General features: G+C 42.7%; 1 protein-coding gene across 1 annotated transcript; it reads left to right on the top strand.

The window, feature by feature from the left end:
• Positions 1–123: 123 nt before the first annotated feature.
• On the top strand, positions 124–12,190 carry LOC132388567 (zinc finger protein 271-like). Its single transcript, XM_059960945.1, has 2 exons — positions 124–168; positions 9,601–12,190. The coding sequence occupies exon 2, from the start codon at positions 10,006–10,008 to the stop codon at positions 11,311–11,313; it is 1,308 nt and encodes a 435-aa protein (XP_059816928.1). The 5' UTR covers positions 124–168; positions 9,601–10,005; the 3' UTR covers positions 11,314–12,190.
• The last annotated feature ends 1,689 nt before the right edge of the window (positions 12,191–13,879 follow it).

Raw genomic sequence — 13,879 nt, 5'->3', positions numbered from 1 at the left:
GGTACTTCAAGAACTGTTTAATGGCACCGGTATTACCCAAAAGGCCCTGCGCGAATAAATCTTATCAGGCGCTGAAGCACTGATCAACTGCGCAAGCGTCAGGCTGATGACATCCCCGAGTATCACGCATGCGCGCAGCACACGAGGCCTTGAAAATGTCGGTTGCAGGTAAGAGCGATTCTCCGTGTTTTTATCTTAAACACCGACTTCGGGATAATTCCTCTGAATTTCGGACACCGTGACCAGCAACCCCGGGACAGTCCTGCCCTCTTCCCTCTCTCTCAGCCCCACGATCCGTACACGGACCCCGGGGAGCTTCCGGCTGATGAGGGAATGGGAACCGATGGATCTCTCAGACAGAGCTGAGCTCCAGCTATCGAAATGCAAGGATTAGGAACTCGGAGAAAGGGAACAAAATCTTTTACATCACCCATCTGTGGACACTCTCTGGAGGTCTAAGATTCGTATGTTACACGACCGCTGGACTAAGTGCGTAAATGTAGGAGTGGACTATGTTGAAAAATAGATATGCTGGATTTTCTAAAATTGTCTCCTTCTACCTTAGGCCACAAACTTATCTATCACCCCTTTTATTTATATATAGCAGTATAACATTAGATGATCATCACCATAAGATAAAAGTTTAAATCTTAGCCTTTGTTTTAAATTAGTACTTAGTCTTTCCTGTGATTAGAAAATAGGGATAAAGTATGGTGAGGTTCAGTGCTAGTATTGTAGATTAGGAAAGATTTTACTTTGGATTGGACTTCCAGAGCACAGTTACTGGATATCCACAGGACAGTACTGTCGAAGACTAAGACGGTACTTTCAAATAGAATTGGAAAGGAAATGAGAGTGAATTTTTGAGTGATGCAGAGCAAGAGAAAAGGATTGGAATTGAGAGGATAGTTCTGGTTGATGATCTCCTTTCATGCCAACAATAATTTTATAATAATTATTCTGTGATTCTGTGTGAAGCTTTCCCTGGTCATTTGCCACCTCTTCTTGTGATTCTGCTCCTAAATGTGAAAACTTGGAGAAGTGAGTTTAAAATTATGCCATTGAACTGGTAAGAATGGATCACACCTATTGGTCCTCATTTGCTTTATTCAGAGCCTTGTCAATAGCATAAATAACTGAATAAACATTTCATTAGAACGGGGTGGATTAAACTGAATATATAGGATCTTTAAATTATACCCCTTCCCACTTATTATTTTCACTGGAAGAGAGATGTTGAAATTCTAAGTAATCCTGACTAAAGTGTAATATGGTTTTTAAAAAAAAGCTCAAGGTCAAATAAGTGTGAACCATCTGTTGAGCATTTTATAGGAAGGGACATTAAAGACATTCATCATTCATGCTGATTTTTCCTCCCAGCACTGCTGCAAATACACAAACCACTCCAGCTCCCTTCAGATCTACTCCATGCTGTGCCTGATGAACCAGCCAAGATTAGCAGTTCACCATCTGTGGGAAAAATTGAGTACAAATACCTAATAAGTTTGGGATGTGTACATTTGTCTCCCAATTTATGATGTAGGAGCATTGATATTATGCTGCTTTGTGCGTAAAATATACAATCCTCTTTGTTCAATTCTTTATTAGCTAGTGAACTTGCAAGTTTGCTTCATGGAGTTAAGCAATTTAATTTTAAACAACAGCATGAATTGATAAATGTTACCAATTTTAAATAGCAAAAAGTTTATAGTATTTTTTTCCTGGGAAAAAATAGAAGGGGGAAAAAGAAGACTTTTGGTCTGAAGTTTGAATAGTGTTATGATGTGACTGCATTTTTCGAAAGAAAAGAACAAAAATTGTAGTTATCCAAATGCAGAAAGGTTAATCCTACATTAAATGTGAATTACGATTAAGAGATCCAAGATAATGTTAATTTAATAAAATAATTTAAATCCAATTATTGCTTTAAATCTACATTATACGTTCAAGAATGCATTTTAGGTAGCTCAACACCTCATGCAGGTCAGTCAGGTATCTCTGCTCCCTTTAAACTTGCACGTTTCTGTTTCCCAGATGCCTTTGAAACTTACTTTGACCTTATTTTCTGAGCTTCTTTTAAACTTGCAGGTTATGTGGAACATATCATTCTATAATGTGATGTCTAAAAACAGTGATTTGGAAGTGAGGTATGATGTATTAATATGAGAACATCTAATAATACAGAAAATCTGCTGGTCCGACACCCAAGACCCAACCATGGCAGGTTCACTAAGTTTTACTGTGGTTCGTCACATGTTTGGAGGGCTGTCGCCTGAAAGTAATGATCATTAATCACCATCAATGTTACATAGTTCACACTAAAAATAAAAGCACAGGGGAGAAATCGGCCTCTGCCGCACCTTTTTTTCAGAGTGCTCAGTGGTTCATTTGAAATCAGGTACAGAATTTTCCTGCACTTCTGATGGGAAATCTGTTGGATGTGTTTCTGACAAACATAAACCCAAAAAATGTAATGAGTCAATGCACCAAGTGGATTGAACGCCAGCACTTTTGAACAGTGTGTTTCAGCCTATTCTGTTTCAATCTTTATGAAATGTGAAATAATATGAAAGGTCTAGAACAAGGGTGGGCAAACTTTTTGACTTGTGGGCCACAAAGGGTTCTAAAATTTGACAAAGGGGCCAGACCAGGAGCAGATGGACGGAGTGTTTTGGTAATACACCTCATAAGAGAAAATAAAATATCATGGGATATGTAGAAAACATGTGCTTTAATTTCAATTGAAAATGAACAAATGCATTACAACAAAATATCTGTCTTTGAAGTCCCATGGTATTTAGCTATTTATTGAAATGACTTTTAAAACACTGAAAATTAAATGAATAAAATACAGCTTTTTTAAATAGTAACAGTTATTATTTTAAAGCACTGAAAATTCTGTTATCCTTCAAGGTATTATCATCATCACTCTCCTCCTGACTGTCTTTATTTCAAAACCGGTAGGAGATGCAGGTCTACTTGTCCTACTCCTTCTTATTCAATTGTCCACTGTGCCAAAACTCAACAACGACCAGCACAAAGACAGAACAATGCCAGCGTGCCAGTATGCGGAGCGCGTTATTTGATCTGGAGCGCATTTTTTATTTTGAGAACGTACGTGCACCTGCGCACTACTCGTGTCCATCACTTAACAGGAATGACATGTAACATGTAAGGCTTATTGAAAAAAATATTTTCAAATGCATTTTTTACATAACACAACGAAGAAACTTATTTTTAATTTCAGTGGGAACAGTGTTGGTCTCCCTTTTTAGTTAGCGCATCAAAGTCTGGATTTAGTTTTGTTGTGGCGATTCTCAGGATGGATCTGAGGGGTTGGTCAGTTAACTTGGATCTGTGGCTGGCTTTGTTGATGTTCATGACGCTGAACGCCTGTTCACACAAAAAGGTCGAGCCGAACAAAGAGTAAAGCGCAAATGTGGAGTAATACGCTGCACCTCAACAAAGGTCAATGTATATAGTGCATCATCTATTGGGAAAACGCCAGAATTGCGGGGAAAAGACGTTAACAAGGTTTATTAATATAATTTCATCAAGTTCTGCGGGCCGAATTAAAAAACTTAACGGCCGCATATGGCCCGCGGGCCGTAGTTTGCCCATGCCTGGTCTAGAACTTGATAGAGGGCTAAAAGATTACGAGAGGCATAGACAGTGTGGATAGTCAGTACCCGTTTCCCAGGGCACCAACAGCAAACACCAGAGGGCATATGTATAAAATTAAGGGAGGGAAGTTTAGGGGAGACATCAGGGGTAAGTTTTTTTTTCACAGAGGGTTGTGAGTGACTGGAATGACTTGCCAGGGATGGTGGTGGAGGCTAAAACATTAGGGGTATTTAACATCCTCTTGGACAGGCACATGGATGAAAGAAAAATGGAGGGTTACGGGGTAGTGTGGGTTTAGTTCTTTTTTTTAAGGTTTATATGGGTTGGCACAACATGGAGGGCTGAAGGGCTTGTACTGTGCTGTAGTGTTCTATTCTATGGCTCTAAAATCTTTTACATCACCAGTTGAGAAAATCATCTTTGTTGTACCTCCAATCACAAAGAGGAAATCTGCAGATGCTGGAAATCCAAGCTACACACACAAATTGCTGGAGGAATTCAGCATTAGTACTCTTTTCCATAGATACTGCCTGGCCTGCTGAGTTCCTCCAGCATTTTGTGTCTGTTGCTTGTTCTACCTCCTCTCGGTCTGCATTTTTCTACCAGTGAGAACATGCTTCCACCAATTCTGTCTGGCTACATAATGATATCAAACACCTTTGCCCTGGCCAACGAGTAGCTTTCACATCAGAAATGTGCCAGACTCCAGGGAGACAGACTACTGCCCTTAAAGGCAGTATTCCCTGGCATTACCATCACTGAGTTCACCACTGTCAGTCACCTGGGTGAGACTTCAGGGGAAATATTTATGTACAATACTGTGTGTATTGTGGTGATGCAAGAGTTGCTGGAGAATTTTCAAGTGGGAAGAAGTGGAGTGATATTTGGAAATCTGAAATTGAAAGCATCATTTAGCAAGAAAATCACAAATAGGTGGTTTGCAAAAGCTGTGGCGAGTAAATCCTTCATTAACCTGTTACATAGGTTGTGTGAGAGTGCAGATGAACTCAATCAAGACTCAACCAGAGGAGATTAAAGATCTTACTGACAGTGACTTGCTCGCTGTTGAAATGAATACCTCTCTATATAAAATTCAGTTTGCACATGTTGTTGTCACTGGGTAAAAATTGTACAGTACAAGGTTTTGCACACACTGGTCATTACAAATTAGAGGGGATATTGGTGGGAAGGCGGGGAGACCTCCAGTGTCCCTGACGCCCTCACGTAGAAGGTGTATATCCAGCTGCACTTTAAGGAGTTGGAGTAGGTAATGGATGAATTCCGCATCATCCAAGCGTTAGGGGGTGTGATAGGTATGACGTGCAGAGAGGTGAGTTGCACCCAAGGTGCAGGACACAGGAAACTGGGTGAGAGTCAGGAAGGGGAATGAGGTTAAATAGCCATCGCCGAGTACTCTTGTTGCCATCCCACACAACAACAGGTGGACACTTTAGAAACTGTTGGGGGGAATTACCTGGCAGAGGAAAGTCAAAGGGGTGATAGGGGATTTGTTAGTTAGTGGAACAGAACTAGAAAGGGATGAGTATCCTATTGGCAAGGCTTGCTGGTGCTCCCCTGTGGGGTGGGTGGTTAAACTAAAGTTGCAGGGAGGATTGGAGCCAGAATGACAGAACAGATAGTGGAGAGGTTGAATTGAATCGAATTGACTTTATTATTTACATTCTTCATACATGAGTTGTAGAAATCTTTATGTTATGTCTCTGTCTAAATGTGCAATGTTAAATTTTTTAATAGTTTATAATAAATAGTATGTACAACAGGACAGTCAGGATAAATAAAAGTACAATTGTATCAGCATGAATTAATCAATCAGATGGCCTGGTGGAAGAAGCTGTCCCTAGGCCTTTTGATCCAGGCTTTCAGGCTGTGGTACCGTTTCCCAGATGGTAGCAGCTGGAACAGTTTGTGGTTGGGGTGGCTCTGGTCCCCAATGATCCTTTTTACACAGTGGTCCTTTTTACACACCTGTTTTTGTCAATGTGCTGAATAGTGAGAAGTTCACATCTACATATGCGCTGGGCTGTCCGCACCACTCTCTGCAGGGTCCTGCAACTGAGTGAAGTACAGCACCCATACCAGGCAGTGATGCAGCCAGTCAGGATGCTCTCAATTGTGCCCCTGTAGAAAGTTGTTAGTATTTGGGGCCCCGTCCCACACTTCCTGAACCGCCTGCGGTGAAAGTGGTGCTGTTGTGCCTTTTTCACTACACAGCCAGTATGTACAGACCAGGTGAGATCCTCGGTGTTGTGTGTGCCAGGGAACTTAAAGCTGTTCACCCTCTCAACCCCAGATCCTGGGTCAGCCTGTCTCCATTTCTCCTGTCGTCTACAGCCAGCTCCTTTGTTTCAGTGACATTGAGGGCAAGGTTGTTTTTTTGACACCAAACAGATGTCATTCAGACCTCAGGACATGAAATTATGATATTGTAGCCATTACTTGGACTTGCTTGCGCCCAACAGTCTGAGGGATTTCAAGGAACAAATCTGTAGAGAGATTGCGGACTATGCCAAGAAACAAAGGTTGATAAAGTGAGTGATTTTAACTTTCCGTTTATTGACTGGAATCCTAGGCTGTAAAAGGACTAGATGGGGTAGAGCTTATCAAATCTACCTTAATCAGTATGTAAAATTCCCGTTGTAGAAGTGTGCAATAAGCTATTGGGAAGTGATCTAGGGCGAGTGACAGAAATTAGTGTATGGGAACACTTTGTATCTACTGATCATGAGATTCCAAGTAAATACAGAAAAGCAGAGGCCTGGACCTCTCTTGAGATTCTAAATTGGAGAAAGGCCAATTTTTATGATATTTGCAAGGATTTGACAAGTGTGGATTGGGACAGGATGTTTTTTAGCAAAGGAGAACTTGGTAAGTGGGAGTTCTTCAGAAGTGAAATTTTAAGGGTGTAGAGTTTGTATGTGTCTGACAAAATAAAAGTTGAATGGTAACTAGTGCAGGGAATCTTGGTTTTCAAGAGATATTGAGGCCCTGGATATCTCATTCCTCTAAATGCCGCGGACTGTTGGGTGCAACCAAAACTCATTAATGACAACCATTTCATAATTCCACTCCTGAACTCATCTGACTTTCCTTTAGTTGTCTTCTGTTGGATTCTAAAAGCTTCCTAATGGTCTTTTGCTCTTTTGTTTGCCCTCTCCTCTGCTTTTATGTTGGTTTTGGATTCTCATTTAACCCACGGTTGTGCCCTGCTGCCATTCCAATGCTTCCACGTCTTTGGGATGTATCAATTACTCAGCTCTCGAATTGCTCCCAGAAACTCCAGCCATTGCTGCTCCATTGTCACTCCGACCTTTTCCCTTCCAAACAAGTTTGGCCAGCTTCTCTGTCACAGAAACATGGAGAAGTTCAGTGGAGAAACAGGCTATTTGGCCCATTTAGTCAATGCCACAAAAACATTTAAGCTACCTGCAACTACCTGCACTGGGATCATCACCCTCCATACCCTTACCATCCAGGTACCTGTCAAACTTCTCTTAATGGTGAAATCGAGCTCATATTCACCACTAGTGCTGACATCTCATTCTGCACTCTCACGACCATTTCAGCAAAGAACTTTTCCAAATGTTCCCGTTAAATTTTCACCTTCCCCACTTACCCATGACCTCTGGTTGTCGTCCCACCCAACCTCAGTGGAAAAAGCTGTTTGCATTTACCCTATCTATACCCTCATAATTGTGTTTACTTCCAACAAATCCTCAGAGCAATGTAAAATTTCCTTGTTTATGTTTGGAGCCTTTTTTAGGTGTATAAGATGATGAGGGGCATTGAGTGTGTGGATAGCCAGAGGTTTTTTCCCAGCATTAAGATGGCTAACAGGCTGGGGCATAGTTTTAAGGTGCTTGGAAATATATGCCGAGGGGATGTCAGGGGTAGGTTTTTTACACAGAGAGTGTTGGATGTGTCTAATGCACTGCCAGCAGCGGTTGTCGAGGCGGATACAACAGGGACTTTTAACACTCTCTTAGATAGTTACATGGAGCTCAGAAAAATAGAGGACTATGCGCTAGGGAAACTCCAGGCAGCTTCTAGAGTAAGTTACATAGTTGGCACAACACTGTGGGCCAAAGGGTCTGTAATGTGCTATAGATTTCTATGATTCTATGAAATTCAAGGGAAATCTCCAAACCCACGGAGTGGTGACTAGTAGTGAATAGTGGGGAAGTTACTGGAACTTATGTGCAGGAACCGGAAATATAAGTATTTGGCTAGATGTGGACTGATTAAGGATAGACAGCATGGCTTTTTGCATGGTAGGTCATGTCTAACCAGTCTTACAGAGTCTCTTGAGGAAGTTATCAGGAAAGTGGTTGAAGACAAGGCAGTGCATGTTGTCTACATGGACGTTAGCAAGGCACTTGACACAGTCTCATATGGGAGGTTGGTCAAGAAGGTTCAGTCACTCAGCATTCTAGATGAGATAGTAAATTGGATGAGACACTGTCTTTGGCAGAAGCCAGAGTGTGGTAGCAGATGGTTGCCTCTCTGACTGGAGGCCTGTGACTAGTGGTTGCCACAGGGATCAGTGCTAGATCTGTTGTGGTTTGTCATCTATATCAGTAATCTGGATGATAGTGTGGTTAACTGGATTAGCAGATTTATGACCACCAAGACTGGTGGTGTAGTGGACAGCGAGGAAGACTATCATGGCTTGCAGTGCAATCTGGACCCCCTGGGAAAATGGTTTGAGAAATGGAAAATGGAATTTAATTCAGACCAGTGTGAGCTGTTGCACTTTGGTTTGACCTACCAAGGGAGGTCTTTCACAGTGACTGGTCGGGCACGGAGGAGTGTTGTAGAAGAAAGGGACCTGGGAATACAAGTCCTTAATTCACTGAAAGTGGTATCACAGTTAGATAGTGACGGAAAGAAAGATTTTAGCCCATTGGCTTTCGTGAACCAAATCCTGACAATAGATGGATATTATGTTGACTTGTAAAAGAGGCCTAATTTGGAATATTGTGTGGTGTTTTGGTCACCTACTGACAGGAAAGATTTAAAAGAGATTCAAAGATTTCAGAGAAAATTCACAAGGCTGTTGTCAAGTTTGGAGGACTTGGGTTGTAAGGAAAGATTGAACAGGTCAGGACTTTATTCTTTGGAATGTAGAAGATTGAGGTGAGATTTGATTGTGGTAGAGGGGCATAGATAGTGTAAATGCAAGCTGGCTTTCTCCACTGAGATTGGGTAGGACTTCAACCAGTGGCCAGGGGTTAAGGGTGAAAGGTGAAATGTTAAGGGGAACATGAGGGGAAACTTCTGCAGACAGATGGTCATCTAGGTTTGGAATGAGCAGCCAGCACAAGTGGTGCACGCGAGCTCGATTTCAACATTTAGGAAGTTCGTGTAGGTACCTGGATTGTAGGAGTGTGGGAGGGGCAATTTAAATAGTTCAGCACAAGACTAGATGGCCCAAAGGACCTGTTTCTGTGTTGTACTTTTCTACAAGAACTTGAAATATTACAAAAATTCACTCTAACCCCTTTTACCAGCTGTGCGGACCAACCAGTCATCTCAGCAGGTATTTTTTTATATGGTGTTAAAGCTGTAGCACTTTAAGTTAATAATACATAAAAGAATTCCCAGATGCACATCCACAAAGACAATTTGCGTGAGACTGTTTCAGTTACTGTGGGGCCAGGCACCCATGCAGCTCAGCAGGAACAGGGAATAATACCAACGGAGAGAGTCAGACTGAGCCAGGTCACAGATTGGAGACGGCAGAAATGCCCCATTCTTATAGAGACAGGAGGAGCTTCAGGGAATTGATGGTCATTCCAGATACCAGCACTCTGCCCAGTCAGAAGATGATTTCTCTGTCCAACTTGGGTTGAACCTCACTGTAACCGTGTGATACCAAGTCAAACCATGGCAACTCAAGTAATCTCATCTGAAATGTTGTCCTAAACCCATTGATGGATTTTGTAAATCTTTTCACAGGTTAAAAACGAGAAGGAATTTGTCGCCGGGGATCTCAAACAGAAAACGCCAGTTTTGCTGTCTCTGTCTGGATATTTAAGAAGTGGAGCAAGGGATTCAATCGACTATCCTTCCTGCTCAGACTGTGGAGAGGGATTCAATTGATCATTTGACCAAATAGCAAGCCAGTCATCTTACACAGGAGAAAGGCTGTTCACCTGCTCAGACAGTGGGAATAGATTCACTCAGTTATCACAATTGAAGGTACATCAGCAAGTTCACACTGGGCAAGGCCATTCATCTGTTCTGTGTGTGAGAAAGGATTCAGTTGGACCTGTGGACACACCAGTCAGTTCACACCACACCTGGTAGAGGCTGGTGATCTGCTGAATTTCTGGGAAAGGATTCACTCAGTCATTTGAACTTATGGCTCACCAGCGAGTTCACACTGGGGAGAAGCCATTCACCTGTTCAGTCTGTGGGAAGGGATTCACTCAGTCATCCAACCTACGGAGTCCCCAGCGAGTTCACACTGGGGAGAGGCCGTTCACCTGTTCAGAATGTGAGAAGAGATTCACTCAGTCATCCAACCTACGGAGTCCCCAGCGAGTTCACACTGGAGAGAGGCGCTTCACCTGCTCAGTCTGTGGGAAGAGATTCACTCGGTCATCCAACCTACTGGTACATCAGCGAGTTCACACTGGGGAGAAGCCATTCACCTGCTCAGAATGTGGGAAAGGATTCAGTGATTTATCCAACCTACTGGTACATCAACGAGTTCACACTGGGGAGAAGCCATTCACCTGCTCAGAATGTGGGAAAGGATTCAGTGCTTTATCCAGCCAACTGAGACATCAGCGAGTTCACACTGGGGAGAAGCCATTCACATGCTCAGAATGTGGGAAAGGATTCAGTGAGTTATCCACCCTACTGGTACATCAGCGAATTCACACTGGGGTGAAGCCGTTCACCTGTTCAGAATGTGGGAAGGGATTCACTCAGTCATCCCACCTGCAGAGTCATCAGCGAGTTCACACTGGAGAGAGGCCATTCACCTGCTCAGAATGTGGGAAGAGATTCACTGAGTTATCCACCCTACAGAGTCACCAGCGAGCTCACACTGGGGAGAAGCCGTTCATCTGCTCAGAATGCGGGAAGGGATTCACTCAATCATCCGCCCTACAGAGACACCAGCGAGCTCACACTGGGGAGAAGCCATTCACCTGCTCAGAATGTGGGAAGGGATTCACTCAGTCATCCTACCTACTGAGACATGAGAGAGCTCACACCGGTGAAAAGCCGTTCAATTGCACAGAATGTGGGAAACGGTTCACTCTGTCATCCAACCTTCTGAAACACCAGCGAGTTCACACTGGGGAGAAGCCGTTCCTCTGCTCAAAATGTGGGAAGAGATTCACTCGCTCATCCGACCTGCAGAATCATCAGCGAGTTCACACTGGAGAGAAGCCATTCCCCTGCTCAGAATGTGGGAAGAGATTCAGTCACTCATCCACCCGACTGGTACATCAGCGAGTTCACACTGGGGAGAAGCCGTTCATCTGCTTAGTCTGTGGGAAGAGATTCACTGAGTCATCCAGATTGCTGGAACATCAGCGAGCTCACACTGGAGAGAGGCCATTCACCTGCTCAAAATGTGGGAAGAGATTCACTCGCTCTTCCACACTACAGAGACATCAGCGAGTTCACACTGGAGAGGAGCCATTTACCTGCTGAGAATGTGGGAAAGGATTCACTCAGTCATCCCAACTACTGGCACACCAGTCAGTTGTTATGAATCCCTAGGTTTTGTTTGCTGTGGACTGTCATTTTAAGAGAGAGAGATTAGGAAGGTGAATCAGTTTGACTTGCAGCTTGTTTACATCACTCACAGCTTGTTTAGTTTTAACTGAGGACACAGACACTCAGAGTCAGACGGAGATGAAGGAGGAAAAATGGAAAGATCGATACAAGGGAAATAGGTGCCAAGGGTCACTGTTTGGAATTTTCCTATGCCCACAAGTGTGGGTTAATTATCGATTCATCATACATCGAATGTGTGGTTGTCACCTCGTTTGATCCATAGGAGTGGAGCTGATTTGGGGTATCCTGTGAAGACCACTGATGTGTTACCCCTTGCCTGGGTGTGGTGTGGTAATTCACTTGAAGACAATATGCCTTGTGACAAGTCACTTTGGGTGATAATTAGTATGTGGATTTGGAAGGATGACAGATAAAATCTACAGTGACTGTTCTCTTGTTTTACCACCATGGAACCTGCGGAATTCGACATAATTGCCTTCTGTCGACATTTACCCTGGATTACAAATATCTCTCTCATCAGTTATTCCGTGGTTGAACTGAACTTTCATAATTTACCATCTGAAGACTCCAAGCCTTGTTTCCCCCTAGCTCAATAGTTTTGGATTTATATTTACACACATATATACACATAACACTGTTAACTTTTGTTTATCTTGCTTAAGTTACTATATTATAAGTAGATTCTAATAAAGATAGTTTTAAGATCAAAAACAGACTCCTGGTGTAGTCTCCACGAGGAAATCTGCAGATGCTGGAAATTCAAACACATACAAAATGCTGGTGGAACACAGCAGGCCAGGCAGCATCTATAAGGAGAAGCACTGTCAATGTTTCAGGCCGCGAACCTTCGTCAGGCAGTCTCAGGCAGTCCTGATGAATGGTCGCGGCCTGAAACGTCGACTGTGCTTCTCCTTATAGATGCTGCCTGGCCTGCTGTGTTCCACCAGTATTTTATGTGTGTTGTTCCAGGTGTAGTCTATTGGTGCTGATTCGTTTCTAAAGCTTTACGATTCATAACAAAATTGGGGCCTGCATCTGGGATATGAACAGCTCTGAGGGCGTAGTCATTAATTATCGATTTCATTGGGGAAGTCCCTTCTGATTTATTTGTGTGTGGAAAATCAGCAGCGGATGCTGATTATTGTTTGGAAGCGGGAACCTCTGAGGCATTAGAGGATGCCAGACGGATTGAGTTGTTGAGTCTTGCTAGAAGGTTAAAACTTGCTATGTTGAAATTGACAATGAGGAGGGCACAGATGCAGAGGGTGACAGCTGAACATTATGTATCTGAGGGTGTGTTTAAAGTGGAGGACTTGGAGGTGTTTCCTGAAAGTAAACCTCGTGAACTTGAGCTCCAGTACGAGTCAGAAAAATTAAAGATGGAGGCTGCAGAAAGGCAGAGGCAGTTTGAGGCTATAGAGGCAGAAAAACAGAGAGGAGGCAGAAAAACAGGGAGGAAGCAGAAAGACAGAGGCTATTCGAGCTGGAAAAGATACAGTGGTTTCAGCAAAGGGGTCTAGCGTTAGACTCTGGTGATAAGTTTGAGGCTAGTCAGGAAATTAAATTGGTACCTCCATTTGATGAGAAAGAGGTTGATAAATACTTACAGCATTTTGAGAAGGTTGCTTAGAATTTAAAGTGGCCAAAAGAGGGTTGGTTCTCTTACAAAGGGGGAGGCTTAGCAAGCCTATTCTGCTTTGACAGTTGATGAAGCAGCTGATTGTGACATAGTGAAACAGGCTGTGCTCAAAGCTTACGAGTTGGTCCCAGAATCATACAGGCAAAAGTTTTGAAATTTGTGGAAATCTGTGAACCGGACATATGTAATTTGCTTATGAGAAGTCTGTGTGTTTTGATCGCTGGTGCACATATATGATGATGATGATAAGTATATGATGATTTTAATAGCTTGAAAGAGTTAGTTTTAATTGAAGAATTCAAAAGGTGTGCTCCTGACGACATAAAGACATATTTAGATGAAAAGGATACTGCCAATTTGCAGGAGTCTGATAGAATAGCAGATGAGTTTGCTTTTACTCATAAGGTTAAGATTATCCCAAATAAGAGCTTCCAAAAGAGTGCCAGAGATCACCAGGGTAAACCAGAAATTACAGCTGGGACTAGTGACAAGAGTAAGGATGAAGGGAAGCAGTTGAAAGAGAAATATTCTGGTCTTGCTTGTTACTATTGTAAGAAAGCTGGTCATGTGATGGCTAATTGTTCTATCCTGAATAAGAAAAATGAAAAGAAGCCAGTCCCAAATGCAGGTGTTCAGTTTGTTGACGCACCTATAAACCCACAGGGTTCTGAACATTCTGTTGAGGCTCAGTTATGGACTGAGAACTCTGACTGAATTAAGAAGGCTTTTGATCATTTTATGTCAAATGGGTTTGTATTAGTAAAGGAAGGGTCAACCCAACTACCAAAAATTCTTTGAGTTACTGGGGATTCTCAGTCACTTATATTAGACAGCGTTCTA

This window comes from Hypanus sabinus, unplaced genomic scaffold, assembly GCF_030144855.1.
Source record: "Hypanus sabinus isolate sHypSab1 unplaced genomic scaffold, sHypSab1.hap1 scaffold_349, whole genome shotgun sequence".
Lineage (NCBI taxonomy): Eukaryota > Metazoa > Chordata > Chondrichthyes > Myliobatiformes > Dasyatidae > Hypanus > Hypanus sabinus.
Note: the sequence above shows the minus strand (reverse complement) of the source record. Positions and strands in the feature narration are given on the sequence as shown.

What these genes read in the sequence shown, in the direction of transcription:
- LOC132388567 (XM_059960945.1), top strand. Translation starts at nt 10,006, where the DNA reads ATGGCTCACCAGCGAGTTCACACTGGGGAGAAGCCATTCACCTGTTCA.